Raw genomic sequence first — 16431 nt, 5'->3', positions numbered from 1 at the left:
CGCTGCCCCCGGCTCGCTGCCGCCCGGCCCCCGCCGCACCCCTTGTATTGCGCCCGAGCTGTTTTTCGATAAATGAAGAAAAGCAACCGCTTAAAGCTGACGGCGTCCCCCCGACTTAATGCATCCATCATTAGTCATCTGCAGTTGCGATGTTTTTTGGTTTTGGTGGGGTTCTGGTTTTTTTTGTTTGCGGTTTTTTGTTGGGTTTTTTTTGGTTTTTTTTTTACGGAAGGCTTCGGTATGGCTTAGTTTGAAGTTCTGTGCATGTTTTAGGAACGTCTTTTTTGTTAGTATGTGTTTTGCTTTCAGGTGTGATATAGAAACATAGTCCAATAATCCTAACTATCTCAAATGAAAGCTGTATATAGATCGAAATATGGTCATTTACAAGCGTCACAGTATGTCCAGTCCTCTAAAGTACTAAGCTGCTAACTCTGCAGTCAGTCCCTTTATTCATCCGTGTTAAATATGCTTCGTAGTTGTAAATACCGAATCGTACAGCTCTGATTTTTGATTTTTGCCCCACGTTTAACAAGGTATATTCATTCAGCTGTGAGATAATTCCCCTTAAGAGCCATTGTTCTAATTGGAGGATGCTGTTTGAAAACAAGGCAGCCGGTCTGCAGCAGCCTTCTGACGGTCAAATAAATGTCACTGCCCTCCTTCAATGGCTAAAAACAGACTACAACTCTTCAGGGGTGGTGGTGGACTGCTGTTCCTTTGACTGACAGGAGACTGTGTTAGTGCAGCGGCATGTTTGAGTTGGTTCTCCTTGGGTGACATGCATCAGGCTGGTAGCTCACACTCCGCAGCTGCTAATGAGTTTTCCTCATTGTACGCCTCTTCTCTGGTATCAGAGCAGTTTGTCAGGGTTGTTTCTTGAGTCAGGCTTTTACACTGAGAGAGAGAGAACATGGAAAAAAAACTGTAGTTTGTTGGGTTTTACAGGTTTTTGTCTAAGGGAGGTCGCAGCTGTATTAATAAAAATACTATTATTTAATAAAAGTAATACTTTCTTAAATTCCTTTGGCTTTTCTCTAAATATATGCTATGTGGACTCTCAAAATCCCATGGATGTATGAGGTGAGGCGGCTGCTGCTTCTTTCTCGATTCTCTAGAAGAGTTCGAGGGGTTCAGTGTCTTGCAGTTGAAAGCTGCTGCTTTTGAATTTATGTTGTTCAGGGGATTCCAGGAAAAAGCCACTTTGTTCTGATTAGCAAAATCTCTTGTTTCCAGGAACGTTACATGTGACTATTAATTGTATTTTAATTTTCCAGAAGTTACCCCTCTCAAAAAACTCCAATTTTTTTTCTTCCTTTAACAAGATCATGCTGGAAATCAACTTGCTGCCTCATTGCCTTTGCTATGACAGCTAGTCCTCTAGCTGAGACTTCCTATCTATTTTCAGAAGATCTGCCTTAACTTTCACGTATTTTTAGATTTCTTTTGAATAACTTTGCTTATCTTTTAAAGTTGTCCTTCTGCTTTGAAAAGCAGGGCCTTCTTTCTGCTGTCACGCCTATGCATTGTTCACTAAATTCAGCAGGTTCTTTGGCACCTGATGCTTAAACAAAATGCTGCTAAAGTACAATCTAGTCTTGGATCTAAAGCTTACAACAGCAATTAAGCATCATTGTTCTTCTGTTTTCCCTATAGACATTAGGAAGAAAGAGCCTAAATGCCACATCCAGGACCACCCAGCAAATTGATGGGAGTTGTCAGGAGTGGAACGCGCTCATTTCCATGCTGGCCCCATTGATCTTTGCTCTTTAATTAAACAATACTTGCATCCCTAGTATGAGCTGAGTTTATCCCCACTAAACTGTTGCTTTATTTTGGACTAATTTTGTGTATAAATGCAGCCGTTTCGCAAAGTTTATTCCCTCAAGACTGGTTACGCATACGCTGGTTAAATGATGCATGCCAAAGTCAAGAGATTGCCTGGGTCAGTGATGTGTAGAGTATGAAATGCTCAGCTAGGTTTCAGACTCGGAAGTGTTACGCTTCCACAGAGAAGATTGATTAAAAACCTGGTTTACAATTAGTTTTGTTTTAGAGCTACACATCACAGTTTGCCACTGTGTGTTAGTGTTGGAAACGGTTGCGGGGTCTGGTGGTTGCAAGCTGATGTTAAAGCTAAGCGAATAAATGAATAAACCTGAGCATTTACTTTGTGTGGGTTTCCATGGATGCTATCATCCAGTGCCATACATCTAAGAGGAAATCTATGAAGCTTATAATCTTGCCTTTAGCATGCTTTTCCAATTTATGATGCCAGCAAGTAATATCAGTCCTCCAAGTTGTTAAGAGGTAAAGAAAGAAACTGTAGATCGTAAGGTATGTGAAGCCCATGAAAGAACAGAGGGTTCCCTCCATGTGCCAGTGGAGGCATCGAGTACTTCTCATTTCTGTGTTATATGCCAGATATTGGTGTATGATTGGGTTTGTTTCCACCCCCTCCCCATGCCTGTCTTTATTTCTTAATCCAGTTTATCTCAGTGCTGGAAATATTTTGTAGATTGTATCCAATATTGCAAGCACTAGCTCATGCACACCTACAGGAGCAGTATTAAAAGCTCCTGTGTAGACAGGCTGCTGGTAGGTTATTTTTGTTTGAGCAATTAAGTTGACTTGTTAACATCATTTCATCACCAGGGATGCATCATGCAGGAGTATGACAACATCATGATACCGGAGTCGCAAATATCATAGGGAAGTTGTTAGATCCCAACAGTCATGAAACTGGAAAACTCAAACATCGCCTCCCATCCACCAATTAACAGCTCTATGAAAATACCTGAGCCTAAATTAGGGATCTAAATTATATGACCACTGTGGTTGACTTAGTTCTATTTAGGATTTGGAGGACATTCGTTATCAGACAGCATGCTTTTCTTGTAAATACCTCTAATGTTTCAAGCTGGCTAGAGTGTTGTCTAAGATGGTAATATATATGCTTCAAATTATTCAGTATCGTCAATGAAGTGTCAACTCTTGCCTTTGAAATATAGCCAATACAGTCTTCTGAAGACAGCTTCAGTCATGTTTTGTAAAAGACTGACTGCACTGATAAATATTTATGAAACTGATTTCCATAATAAAAGTTGATGTTGAAGCAATGCTGGGTAGGACTCGGCGCCCGCTGCTGTCAGTGCTGTACAGATACTCTACAAGTTGTTTTAGCTGTATTTAACTGGATTGCTGGTAGAATAACATGCAACAGCTGCATTTTGTAACCTGCAGCAAAGCATTGCAGGCCCAGTTTCATGGCTTCTGCTGCAGCTTCCCTTTTATATCGCTATTACATTTACAGATTAGCACTGTGCTCTGAAGAATCTTCACCCATGTAAAAGGTTTCTCCTGTTCCAGTCATGGTACCAATGTTCTGTTGCTCTTTTGAGCATCCTGACCTCAAGGTTCTGGACGAGCAAGGCAGGCAGCCTGGGCTCTTCACCATTCTCTGTCTTAGAGCGGCGGTGAGTGTCTGCTTGTGGCTGCTGTAGTTTGCAGGATGTGAAAGTGATATTGAGCCGCTGTTTCTTCTCCCTGCTGTGCTGTCTAATCTGACCTTGTACTTGGCAAATAGATTTACTGTAAGTAATGCCATGTAGAGATGCTACCTTCTTATTTACTCCGATTATATGGGTATTGCCTTTTCATGTTTACTGGCAAAATAAAATTAAATCCTGTATTTGTATTCCGGTGTTAGCTTTAGCAAACACTCATGTGTTTTGCCATTCTGCAACATATAATAATCCACAGAGTCAAGATTCTAGACTAATGGATAAATGATGCTTACGTTCTCTTCTGTATAAACCCAGTAATAAGATCATTATTTTGAGTTACCTTTTTCAATTTCCGGTGTCTGATTCTGGCTCATACAGAGTCTTTCTGTGAGTTGTTTATAACTGTTAATGAATAGTGCAGACACTCTGAGAGCCTGGCTCTGTGCCTCTGTCTCTGGGAGTTAATTGTACTGTCAGGAAAACAGAGACCGACTGACTGGGGAGCTGAGGAGGCAACCAGAGGAGTGCTAATTTCAAGTGATGCCACGACACATGTCTCATTCTCGACTTCCCCTGTGGTCCCACACAAAGACAAGCAATGGGATGGAAGATGGAATTTGTTATTGAAATAAGCTTGTGACGTGAACCTCAAGACTTGGAGAAGCTACTTCTGTGTGTGTGGAGTTTTTTTCCTGCTAAGAGTAGTGAGTGCTATGAACTTGCACATGTAGCTGTATGGCTAACTAGATACAGTCAAGTCTAGTCCTAGGTGCAACAAGTGGCGGTAAAAAATATTTCTGCTGAGAGGCATTGATTAAAATACTTTAGTGATCACTCTGTGCAGTTTTGCCTTGGTGTGTATTGAGCCAGTGAGGTCAAGGTGTTGTAGCACTGAAACAGTTTTCCAAATACGATTTGCATCCTCCTCTCACTGTGTTGATGGACCCTTACAAAATGCACCTGTGATTTATGATCAACACAGCTTTCTTTTAAGCCATTCCTGATGTGCTAGACTGCATAAAAATTGTCTTGTCCTCTTAATCAGTTTCCTATTTAGGAATGGTAGCTGTGGCCAGGGAAGAGGAGGTGAGAACAATCTGTCAAGGGTATACAGATAATTCCAGACTTGTCTGCATCAGGAGGTGGTTGGTCTCTTTAGTAAAACTGATGTTTGAAGCTGACATTGCCCTTTCTGAAGGGGTTTTGCTTGTTGCAGCCTGTAAGGCAGCTAACTGCATGAGCAGTGCATAGTGAGAATGTGGTCATACCGACAGCCAGTGTTTCTCAAAGTAGCCCATTAAATAGGTCTTTACAAGATTGTCTGTATTTAAACCTAGTAACTTCTTATAAGATTGGTTTCTTGCTCTGTGGTTCTTGTCTGAATGTGTCAGATACAAGGACAGGAGGGCACTTGTCATTGGACCTCTATGCTGGTCAGAGAACATCTTGTGAGGTACAGGAGACAAATCTACAGTCATCCCGTTGCAGGGCTATCAGTAGTTGCTGACTGGTTACAGAATGTATTTAACTAAAATCAGGCATCTAGTGGAGAAGTGGTGAAGACTTTGAATTAGCTGTGGCTCTGTCCATTTTGAAACTGTCAATCCATGCTGAACTCGATCGTGACTCACAGCCGTGTGTTAATGCTTATATTTGATACCATGAGAGATTGTATGGCAGTTAAAGCACAGACTCCCAGCCCGTGTTATGTTCCAGAGCTCAGTCATCTTTGCAGGGAAGGGGAGGAGAGGAAGTCATCTATAAATAGCTCATAGAGAATACAGATTTACTTGAGATAAGGCATTTTATTTCCTTTTCTATTCAGCAGTGGGTACTGATTCTGGAAACGATGTAAGGCTGTGATTAAGTCAGAAGGCTGTCAGATACTCTGTTCACCACTGTTGCTATTACGTGTGATAACAAAGAGCAGTGACCTTTTTTGTGTGTTGAAAGTCTTGAGTGTCAATATGACCTGCTCCGTGGGTGGCTCTTACTACAATTTTTCCTTTTGTTTTCCTTCTGATCGTTGTCTGTAATGTTTTATTTTCCCTGGACACTTCTTATTTCAGAAACCCCTATCTTAAAACAGGAATTGAATTTGAAGCTTGCATTATGCTGGAATTAAAACCAACCTAAGTAAAGTCAATATACTATCTAGTAGCTTACAAAACTGGGGAAAAATGCTAAAATTTGAAGCAAGTCATTAATTTCTGTCTTGCTGCTGTGGTAAAAATCGAGTGACAAACCAGGACAGTTGTTTCTCTTGCATTTTGGTAGCAATATGAGCTTCATTTGTAGCTATGTATGTGTCTGGTTCTTTATATTCTTATTGCTGGTAAAAATTGTTTTATTAGTGTATCAAAACTCACTTCTTGCAAAGTGATGGAGTCATTATTAGTCAGCACTGTGTAAGTGGTCTTGTGTGGATAGAAACCTTCAGAGCATTCAGGATTCTGATTTTAATTTAAAAGCAGGAGCTTCTGCTAAGCCACTCTGGTCTAATAAGACATGGAAGCATTATACACAAGGAAGTGAAATGAACTTCAGGGTATTAAATAAAATAGAAATGCAGATTCTTCTAGAGGGCAAGCTGTTAAATTTCTTGCAATATGGTAGTGCTCAGGCTGCCATGACTCTGAAATTGAGGGCTGTTAGAAGCCTTAACACGATTGTGTGCCCAAATTCAGTTCTCTTTGAAAACACCTGAATGCTCACCTTTAGGCTTATGAGAGCTGCAGTCCTGCATCCTAACATCACGGGAGTCCTTTAATTTTGTCAAGAAGCTGTATTTTAGATTTACAGCTTTGTCAAGGGCTGTAGTAAATCTGTCAGTCATATCTGTAGGATGATCTGAAGTTAAAGTTAGCTCTTTTTCGAGCCAGGGATTAGACCAGATGACCTCTTGAGGTGTCTTCCAACCTATGTTACTCTACGATTATGCAGGGAGGCAGGATGCTTGCAGCATGGGAGCTGCACAGTAGAAATCATGCAGGAAGTGTTTAGAGAAGCTTTGAAAGTGGTGAAGGAGAAGGTGCTGAAACATGTTGTGTTGGTTACTGTGCAGCCATCACTGACAGCTCCTGCCCAAAGGGGCCTGTCTTCTGAACCAGCGTAGAAACCTAACAGCGGACACAGGAAAACATCCTCCTGCATGGAACGTCAGCGTGTACCTATGAGTTCAGGCTTTGTATGGATTTGGATCATAGCAGGTGAGCTCACCAGTGCCCCGTTTTTGGAAGTGTTACCTTACAAGAGCAGTTGTGATCTGTGCATTTTGAAATCGCAGCATGAGCAAAGGAGAGAAGAACTTCTGATGCTTTGCATCACTGTTTGCAAACAGGCACAGGGCCTCATAATGAAAAATGGAGCTTTTTGTTTTAGGTGCCTGGCTCGAGCTTGGCCCAGGAAGTAAAGAACAGAGACTTGCAACTAAAAAAGAGTTGGCAGTTTTTCTGCTAGTTTACAGTGAAAAGGTTCCCAAATTAGCTTCCTTGACAGTTTGAGGAGACAGAAAACATGAACTGATTTTTCACTTGGGTCAAGCTGGAGTTACTCAGCCAGGCATGAACACAAGGAGGCTTTGCTGTGCCCCCTCCTGAGACTTTCCATCAACTTCAGTAGGCTTTGAAATCCTTCAGGCATGCTGCATCCTACAGCCTCCCAAAAAGTCTCTGTTTGAAGCGAGTTATGAAGTATCTATTCATCCGGAATGAATGGGAAAAAGAAGTGTTTTCTTGCTTCCCCTACTCCTGATTTTGGAGTGTTTCTAGGACCAGTGTCAGTTACAACTGCAATTTAGTGCATATTCTCTTTGCTTACAGGTGTCTGTCCAGCTAATTACCTTCAGCATAATTTTTTTCTGTCCTGTCTGTGAACCCATGGTGAAAAACTCTCTCGTGTCTTTTGTTTCTTATGCATATGCCCTCTAGCTTCTATCACATTTTGTCACTGATCAGTTTTAGAAAACCATCAAGCTCCCTTGCTGGAGAACTTATGGTCTGCAAAGAGTTGTCAGTGTGTTGTGGAGCTGCACCTGATGTGTCTGCCTTGTAAGTCTACCCTGGATGTTCAAAGTGGGGGTCCCTTACACTCATCCTTTGGAGGGCTGAGCCTATAAAGCTGTGATCCTTTCAGCATCAGTAGAATTATTTTTCCAGCCGCTGTAGTCTCCCAAGTGGGTAAATTGTGATGCTTTCCCTCAAAGCAGGCGGATATTGTCTCCCTTTTAGCATTTCTGTTACTCACTTTGGTGTAGGATATTTCCTGGCCCAGCGGTTGGTGCAGCTAATAGTCTTCTCTTTGGTTCCAGCTGTGGAGAGGAGGCTGTATTGCGTGTTGGCAGGATAGCCAAGTATGACTTAGACAACTTCAAGTGTCATTCCTAACACCGAGCTCCCTTGGTGTTTAGCATCAGGGCTGAAGGAAGTTACACCCTTCCTGCTCATGGGGTAAATTGTGACAAGTCTTAAGTCACAGCTACAGCCTTGCTGGATTTCAGAAAGCTCCTCTTCTGAGGGATGATTTGGGGTATACCAACAAGCTTCCTGTGCAAAGCAGTCCGTGTTACTGTCCTTGTCAGTCACATAAACTGAAGCCTTGCTTGCGTAGCTCGAACTTAGGCTTAAGCTATCCTATCAGTGTATAATGGTTGTAGGTGCTCCTGGGGTCACTCTTTTAGGGAAATGCCCAGCAATGTTAAAATTAAGTCTTCTTAACCCAGGAAAATTTGGATTCCTTGTCTGGATGCCTCCTTTTAATAGTTAGTTGTCCCTATGATTCTGTCAGCGGTTATCTAGGCACAGAGCTGTTTGGGTATTTGAATACTGCTTAAATTAAGCTGATTTCTTGCAAGATTTTGTTTTGACCATGCATATAATTATAGCCAAATCAGAAATAGGTACATTCAGATTAAATGTGATTATTTAGCATTTCTTTTTAGCTCAGGCTAGGCGAGGAAGAGGAAGAAAAGATGTCTTCTTGATGCTCTGTTGAAATGGTAAGAGAGCTCAGGACAGCTGGTACATTGAAATTAAGAGAATCTGACTGAAATTCAAAATCAGATGCTTGATATTGTTATTGCATGGAGACATTGATTAATGGAAATATAAAATGTCTTCAATATTTGGCAAATTAAATACATCAGTTTTTAGAAGAAAATAAAGTCTTCATCTTGTGAAGCTCTTTAGGGTCATGGTTATGTTAACACAATAAGTAGTAGAATAAAGGATTAAAATGGCTTGTCATGCTGGATGGTTTTGAGTCTAGACATACATCAGAAAATTTACAAGAAAAAACTTTGATAAGTACGCAAGTGAGTCCTTGGTGGTGGAGGATTGCGATTGTTCTGTGAAAAACACAGGAAGCCAAACATCCCACAAGTACACCGGAACCTAACAAGCAATTCTGCAGAAGAGAGACCCGACAACCAAATGTTTATCCTCACAAATGTGAAGTTTCCCATGGTTGAGAAATGGTATTTTTAAATATTCAAGCAAGAATGGTATATGCATTATTATAATTTCTTGTTGAGTTTCTTGTAACACTTGGAAACTGCTAGTTGGCTGGGTGGTTAGGCTTGTGACGGTAAAAGCTTTCAATAAAGGTATTAAAACATTGGCAAATGGCCTTGAATGCCTGTTGAAACACGTCTGAGCAAAACTCTCAGCTGGCTTAATATATTCAGTGTGTTAGCAGTTGGTGGTGCCCTGGAACATGCTGGTTCTGGGAGCGTAAGAAGATGGGATCCCAGACTAGGTGTAGCTTGGCTCAGCTCTTGCAAAACACTGAGGTCTGAATGTTCTTACTGTTCCTGCAGCTGTCTTTGGGTCCTGGTTTCTATGTCTCCCTGCATCCATATTACCCACACTTCATGAAATTTTCTTCATATCAGCTTGATGAGAATTGAGGTGTTTGAAAGGTATGCTATAGGCCGAGTACTGTCTAAACCATTAATAATGTCATGTGGTGATGGGCTAAACCTGTATCGGTGGGGCTCAAGAGCTGATTTTTTTTTTTAAGGGCAAACAGATGTGTTACAGAAGAGCTCAACTCATAGCTCTGTGCTACCAAGAGTCTGAGGTACTGGTACAACTGCTTCCTCAGTCACATGGGCCTGTCCCAGCTTCGTTCTTCATCAGAGGCATTGCAGAAACAGCTTGGCTCACTGAGCTAGAAGACAGCCACTTCTTAACCAGGGTAGCTTTTGCTGGGCTAGCAAGTTGAGTCATTTCAATGAAGGATCAAGAGTGGGAAGCCAAGGTGCAGAAAGGGCTGGTGTGCATCAGTCTGAACTGTGCTGAATGGCAGTCTCTGTGTCATCTTTATATGGCGTAGATGTGTTTATATTTAAGATTGCTTTTAGATTTTTTTTTTCATTGCATTTTAAACATACTTTGTCTGTTTAATGAGATCCTGTGAGAAAGAGGATTAAATATAGAGGCATTGTTGCATTATTCCCTGTTTGGAACTGTGCTTTGTCTGAAAGGCAAATTTATCAGGAAAGATTATTTTTCAAGAGAGCTGCTGGGACTAATGTCACTCATCAAATTGCACATGCATAAAACCACCTGACATTTTAAAAAATTATTAAAAGGCATTTTAGTTAATTTTCTTTATAAAAAATATTTGAGCTGGGTTTATGAGTTTCCTAGTGCTGTTATTTAGTGCTAATTCCTGTTCCCTAAGCACAGGCATGCTTGGAGATCTAAGCTTATAAAAGGGCATAGCTGCATACAATAGTGGAGGACTGGACCTTGGAGCATCTGCATGAGATGGCACCGCTTGTCCAGAGGTGAGGCTAGACAGAGCTTCCAAAGTGAGAGTAGCTAGTGATGTCTGGGAGCCCTCTAGATTATCTCTTCTAGGAGACTGTTGTTTGTCTTTCCTCCACCCTCTTAACAGGCCTGTTTGGCTGCCATGGACATTGTGGAGACTTTAATGCTTTGAATCTGTGTTCTAGGGTCTGCGCTTAAATACTTATTTTGAGTGAAAGAATATAGCTGAGAGCCCTGTGGAAAGGTGATCTTTCTAATGAAAGGCTCCTGCTCTTCAGAACTTAAAACCAAATATCCCAAGGAGAAAGGACCACCAAGATTGTGATGGGCAGTCTGCTGCCTTTGCAGGCTTTCATGTTATAGATACCTACTTCAGAAGACTTCATATGGTATTCATTCTACATATGTATGGGGCACAAAACATTTCCTAATACCCAGCAAAATTTATAATGTATAGTGAAAGATCAAAAGCTGCCTCTACCATATAACACAGGAAAGAAGAAATGTTTCATTTTAAGAGTCCAAGTATGTTGATCACAAAGTCGCGCTGTTCTGTTGGGATGAGCTGGAGGTGGCAAGGTGGTTGTGCTGTTAATCGCTTTTGTGTGTACTGATGGTTTGCTCTGCAACAGAACAGTAAATATGAAAACCATGGCCTTTGCTTGATAGCTCAGACCTAAATCTGGGCCTAATGAGAAGGGTGCAAATTGACATGAAGAGAAATTTAAATGCAGCCTATTACTTTGTTTGGATCAGATTAAATTGTGTTTCCGGAAGATAAAATTAAATCATCTATAGTCAAATAATATGTAACGTAGGTAATTGCATCTCTCTCTCTCCTTTCCTTTTCAGGTGGCTATGGTAGAAGTTCAGTTAGACGCAGATCATGACTACCCTCAAGGTCTCCTGATAGCCTTCAGTGCCTGTACTACTGTCCTTGTTGCAGTTCACCTTTTTGCACTCATGATAAGTACCTGCATTCTTCCAAATATAGAGGCTGTTAGCAACGTGCATAATCTCAACTCTGTAAAGGAATCTCCTCATGAGCGTATGCATCGGCACATTGAGCTTGCATGGGCATTTTCTACTGTCATTGGGACTTTGCTCTTTCTTGCTGAGGTGGTGCTACTGTGTTGGGTGAAGTTTCTTCCTTTAAAGAAAACTGATAATCAGCTCCAGAGCAACAGTTCTACTATCACATCAGGACAGGCAGCAGCCATTGCATCAACATCTATCATGGTTCCCTTTGGATTGATTTTCATTGTTTTTGCAGTCCACTTCTATAGGTCACTGGTGAGCCATAAAACAGACAGGCAATTTCAAGAACTGAATGAACTTGCTGAATTTGCACGGCTCCAGGATCAGCTGGATCACAGAGGTGATGCTGTCTCCTCAGCTGTTACCCATTTTGCATAAACCTGTAAACCCACTATTCTGCTTCTGCCTTGTTATGTCAACACCCCTGTGGATGAACTGGTCAAACTGTTGATTACTGTTTAAAGAGAGATTGTAAATGTTATTCTAACACTTCAGAGAGAAAAAATAATGTTCCTTTCATAAAACAATGTCTGTCTGACATCTGAAGAAATGGATGGTGGGGTGGGTATTCTTGCACTGCACGTGCATCCCTCCTCTTATGAGCACTGTCTAGATTGCTTCTTGTTAATGCTGAATGGTGGCTGTATAAATACATGGAAAATAACATTGTAAATCTGGGTATTTGTTAGGGATGCATAGAGAAGCTTTTTTTTTTTCCTTCTCTTTATTTGATGTTGGCATTTACTAGAAGATACTGCTTGTCCAATCCATATTGCATAGCATGATACGAATTACTTGGGATGTGCAGCAATTAGCACTTGGTTTCAGTGCTAGCACTGTTCTCTCTAGAAAGCCTGACAGATGGTAGAAGTGAAAGCTTTCCCACCACTTTCCCCAGTATGTTTTGCTGCCAAGTAATTATTACTTTACTGATTTCTCCAGCGCCTTTTTCCCGTAGCAGTTACACGTTTTATAACTTGCTAAACACCCATGACTAGTCTTACTGCGATGTGGTATGGCCACATGAGTAGGAATGAGACTCTACTCTTCTTTGGAAGAAAATAAAAGCAATAACTGTTTTTAAGTTCTCATGAGCTGGCACGTACTATCTGGAGAGATAGATTTGCCTGTTTCCCATTTAGGAATCTTTTTTTAAAAAGAAGGAACTAGATGGAAATTATCACTGGATAATTTTTTTTTCTTGAAAATCAGAACCACTGCTGTGTTTTTTTCCAAGCCAAAGTAGTAACTATTTTGTACTTTTATATAAAAAATATATTTTTAATAAATCCTCAGATATAAGCAGCAAAAGGTGCTTTCTCTGCGTTGGATTCCCAAGTAATTAGCTATGCCTTGGTCTTCCTTGTTTAGAAAAAATCTTCTTGCTGAAGTGTTGTATTTAATAACTTGTTACACATTTTTTTTGCTTCCAAAGGATCTGGAAGACTACTTTTCTCTACGTAGATTTATTTATGAAAGTAGATTATTTGTAATTAATATTGCTACTTACTTTCAGACATACACGTCTGTGACAGCAAGGCTACTGTGTCAGTTTTTTATTTCCTCTTTAAGCAAAAACTTCCATTTGGTCTCTTAGATAAGAGGTTTGTCCCAGAATGATTGCAGCAGTTGTCCTGGGCTGCTTCAGTAATTTTGGCTATGTCTAGAAGTGGAATTTTTTGGAATGCAGTTCTTCTGTGGAGCAGCTTTGGGCTTTAATGGGTAAAAGCCGTTTTTTGAACACAAACTGAGACAGGTTTCAAGTCTAATGGAACAAAACTTGACCTCCTTACTGTAGCTAACACTGTGGAATAGAAACCTGGGATTTTGAAATGAGACAGGAGTGCACGTGAAAATACAGTGCAGCTATACTTGACTGAGCCTTGAACATGGACTCTTACACCCAACCTCCATGTCGGGTTATCCCAACATATTTACAAAGTGTTGGATGTGTCTACAGAGGGAGGGTGGCAGGGTGTGTTTACTACTGAAGCACCATCGTGAAGCAAATGGGACTGATTTCTCATGTCAGCACCACTGCGGTGGGAGGTGTTGACAAGGTTACCTGGGGTGTGTTTGTATTCTGAAAAATAACCACAAAAAAATGGTGGGTTTTTTTTTTCTTTTTTTCAGCAGCATTCTTGGTTTACAAGCAGAAAACCGCTTTCCACTTGCTGTTTTCACAAGTCCTTCTGGCATACAGATGCCAAGCTGGGTTTTCTCTAGCTCTGCCATTAAGTTATGCTTCAAGTGTATTCTGTTACTGATGCAAATCTGCTGATGGTGCAAATTATGACTACAGTCCCACAGGTGTCCATTCACAGAGCACTGGAAGGATTATATTAGTAAAGGCATTAATGAAGCAGCATTCCAAAACACAAAATCTTGGTGGTAGGCACAAAATGTATTTTCCCGTCCTTTACTGGAATACTAGTCCTGTCTTGGGGGAAAAAAGACTATTAAGCACCTGCAGTAGAGAAGGAAAACCTGACTCAATATTCACCCTGGAGCAAATGGTTGAAAGGGTGCTGCCAGGCTTAAAAATTATGCTTCTGTCCATAAATTTTATATTTAAAAGTTAGATTATTTTGAATGGAAGTCCAGAAAATATATTTTCCAAGTTTATTTTGTAATATTACTTGCTGTCCTGGATAGTAGCTGAGAATCTCTTATTTTATGGATCTTTTCAAAGTGACAGAATTGTGTGTGGGGATTGTTTTGCTTAAGAAATACAGAATTAGAAGCTAGTGGGACAACCTTATTTTAAACTTTCTCAGCTGGTAGGTTCTGAGCTAATGGCGCTGTTATTACAGCTGCTTTTCTGCCAATTTTCTATACTTTAAGCCATGTTATCGAGTATGTTTCTCTCATTTTCCAGCTGTGGAAATGGTTGTGAAAGTTACACCTCAGGCACAGTCTCATAACTGTGTGCCAAAGGCAGTAACCAGACCCAAACACCTGGATCTAAACTTTAAGAGTGCACTTAGAATTTGTTTTTTATCCCTTATTTATACTAACGGTGTTCTGTATTTACCTCGAGCATTTTAAACATTGGTTACTGTATATCACTTATTTAGATATAAAATAATTCAGTGAAATAAAATATACTTAGTTGTTGCTGATTATTTGATATCTAGAGGCCTAAAATATGCTTATTTTCTCTATATCCCTTATCTCTTCAGCTATATTGTGCTAATCCTGTGTATTTCTGAGGGTGTCTTCAGTGTATTCAGTTACTCATTTCAGTCATAATACAAAGATAAAATTCCCTGTTCACACAGATATAAAGAATATAACGTAGCTGACATGCTTTTGCTCCTGTCAGCACTGCTTAAATCTCGGGGCCAAGCATGTTGTATTTTTGTTATTCTCTCCAAGTACTTAAATAGAAAAGTAGGTTATCATTCAGCCTAGAAAACATGAAGAGTCAAGGGACCAAATGATGGGTCATAGGGATGTATTGGGCTGAGCTTGGGGGCAGTGGGAGGGGACAATTATTAGCCTGTACTTTTCTAGGGCTTTGCTTTTATAGCATGTAATAGAAGCCCTGCTTCTTCTCTGAGGCAATGTGAAAGACCTTGAAGCCAACAGAAGTGCTGTTTCTGTACAGGAAGAAGGAATCAGAGGAGGTGGGCAAAGAGTCACTTTACCTATTTTCCTGTGTTTTGCTGCTTCTGGTTTTTCTCCTTTTTTTCTTTTTCTTCTTTTTCTTTTTTTTCCAAAATAAGGGGGTGGGAGGAGGCTTCTGAGCAAAGCCACCTGCACAGTGAAGCATACACAGGCAGCCTTGAGGGAAAAATGAGGCAGACCACAAGACCACTGTGGATTTGAGACTCAAATGAATAAGTAGCCCAGGACTGTGTTCTTATCTCACATCTTTTTTTTTTTTTCTTCGACATCCGGTTATTAATTTTGGCTGTCATCAAACATTGCCTGGGCCGCTGCTAAAACACCATCTGGATCAGCTAGTTCAATCTAAATAAAAAGAATACAAATCAGTTATGCAGTGTAATTGAAGAAGCTTAAGGTTTTCTAGATCTTGATTACTTGAGCATTAACAGTGAATCTCCCATGTATCAGGACTTTAGTTTATATTGCAGCCTTTCAATTACCGATTTAGAAACATTGCTATACTTTCCTAATTTTATCAGCATGTTGAACATCACTTCATCTCCTTGAAATAGCTCTGTATGGAGTGGACTGATTCTCCTCTAACAAAACACAGTCTTTGATTTGTAGTCTGTTGGGTCTCCCCCATAGTTTTATAAGGTAATTGCAGTCACCCAAATGAGCATCAAAGGTCACATGAAAGCAGGAGCCTGGAGTCATGTAACCTGCACGCAACTGGATGCAGATTCTTGAGGGGGAAGTGCAAAAGCCCTGCCAGGAATTTGTCTCACTCTGACCTGCTTTATGTCGTGATGCTTTCTGGGGAGTTCATGCATTTGTGGTGTTCTGCCAGGCAGAAGACATCCAGTCTTTTCTCATTTATTCTGTTATGCTTTCTGACGCTTTCAATAGTTATAGCAGCAAATATCCCAAGTCCACCACGTTGTGTCTTTCCCTGTCTGCAGTTATGTTCAAATTCTGCCTTGATGCAGCCCCATCATTTGCATGCTGGATTCCTTCAAAACTTGTGACAATCACTCTCTAGTTTTCATCCATTTTCTGTCTGGTGCATCCCTACTGTTTGTTCTTTTTACCTGCTAATGAAGACACAGCGATCCTTCTCCCATGCAGAAAGAAGCTCAGATCCTCACTGCTAGCCTCTTGCCTACTACTTTAACAGCTGCTCGCGACAGTGATTTGACAAACAGTTTATGAAAATCTGAAGTCAATTTTTCTCCTTTTATCTGTTACAGCCTTCATATTCTGAGATCAATAAATCTCTTCTGATGGAAAGCACAGTAATGGCAGTGAAAGTTGATGCTTTCTTTTTGCTCATAGAGAAGAAAAAAACTGGGTCATAACTTGGTCTTCAGGGAGTTAAATAAACAGCCAGGCTCAAACATCCTGCCTTAGTGAAATGGCAGTTCATCCCAGACTGCTGGGCTGGGCTGTTGAGGCTGTTCTCAGGTGACCTTTGACAAACCTTGTAAGGTAAGTATTTTTAG

At 40.6% G+C, this 16431-nt stretch overlaps 2 protein-coding genes across 2 annotated transcripts in view; one reads left to right on the top strand and one right to left on the bottom strand.

The window, feature by feature from the left end:
* Positions 1-9342: 9342 nt before the first annotated feature.
* Positions 9343-12535, top strand: ORAI1 (ORAI calcium release-activated calcium modulator 1). The gene is made up of 2 exons (XM_035898586.1): positions 9343-9423; positions 11132-12535. The coding sequence occupies exon 2, from the start codon at positions 11138-11140 to the stop codon at positions 11693-11695; it is 558 nt and encodes a 185-aa protein (XP_035754479.1). The 5' UTR covers positions 9343-9423; positions 11132-11137; the 3' UTR covers positions 11696-12535.
* Positions 12536-12537: 2 nt separating this feature from the next.
* Positions 12538-16431, bottom strand: part of MORN3 (MORN repeat containing 3) — an 11162-nt gene continuing 7268 nt past the window's right edge. Inside the window, exon 5 of the mRNA XM_009643106.2 lies at positions 12538-15292. Coding sequence (XP_009641401.1) covers positions 15224-15292 — 69 coding nt within the window. The 3' untranslated portion in view covers positions 12538-15223. The remainder of the gene's footprint in view (positions 15293-16431) is intronic.

This window comes from Egretta garzetta, unplaced genomic scaffold (genome assembly GCF_000687185.1).
Source record: "Egretta garzetta isolate BGI_Z169 unplaced genomic scaffold, ASM68718v1 scaffold447, whole genome shotgun sequence".
Taxonomy (NCBI): Eukaryota; Metazoa; Chordata; class Aves; order Pelecaniformes; family Ardeidae; genus Egretta; species Egretta garzetta.
The sequence above is the reverse complement of the archived record's forward strand: the minus strand, read 5'-3'. Positions and strand labels throughout refer to the sequence as shown.

Bases quoted from the DNA above. Each gene is read 5' to 3' on its own strand.
- ORAI1 (XM_035898586.1), top strand. From the start codon at position 11,138: ATGGTAGAAGTTCAGTTAGACGCAGATCATGACTACCCTCAAGGTCTC.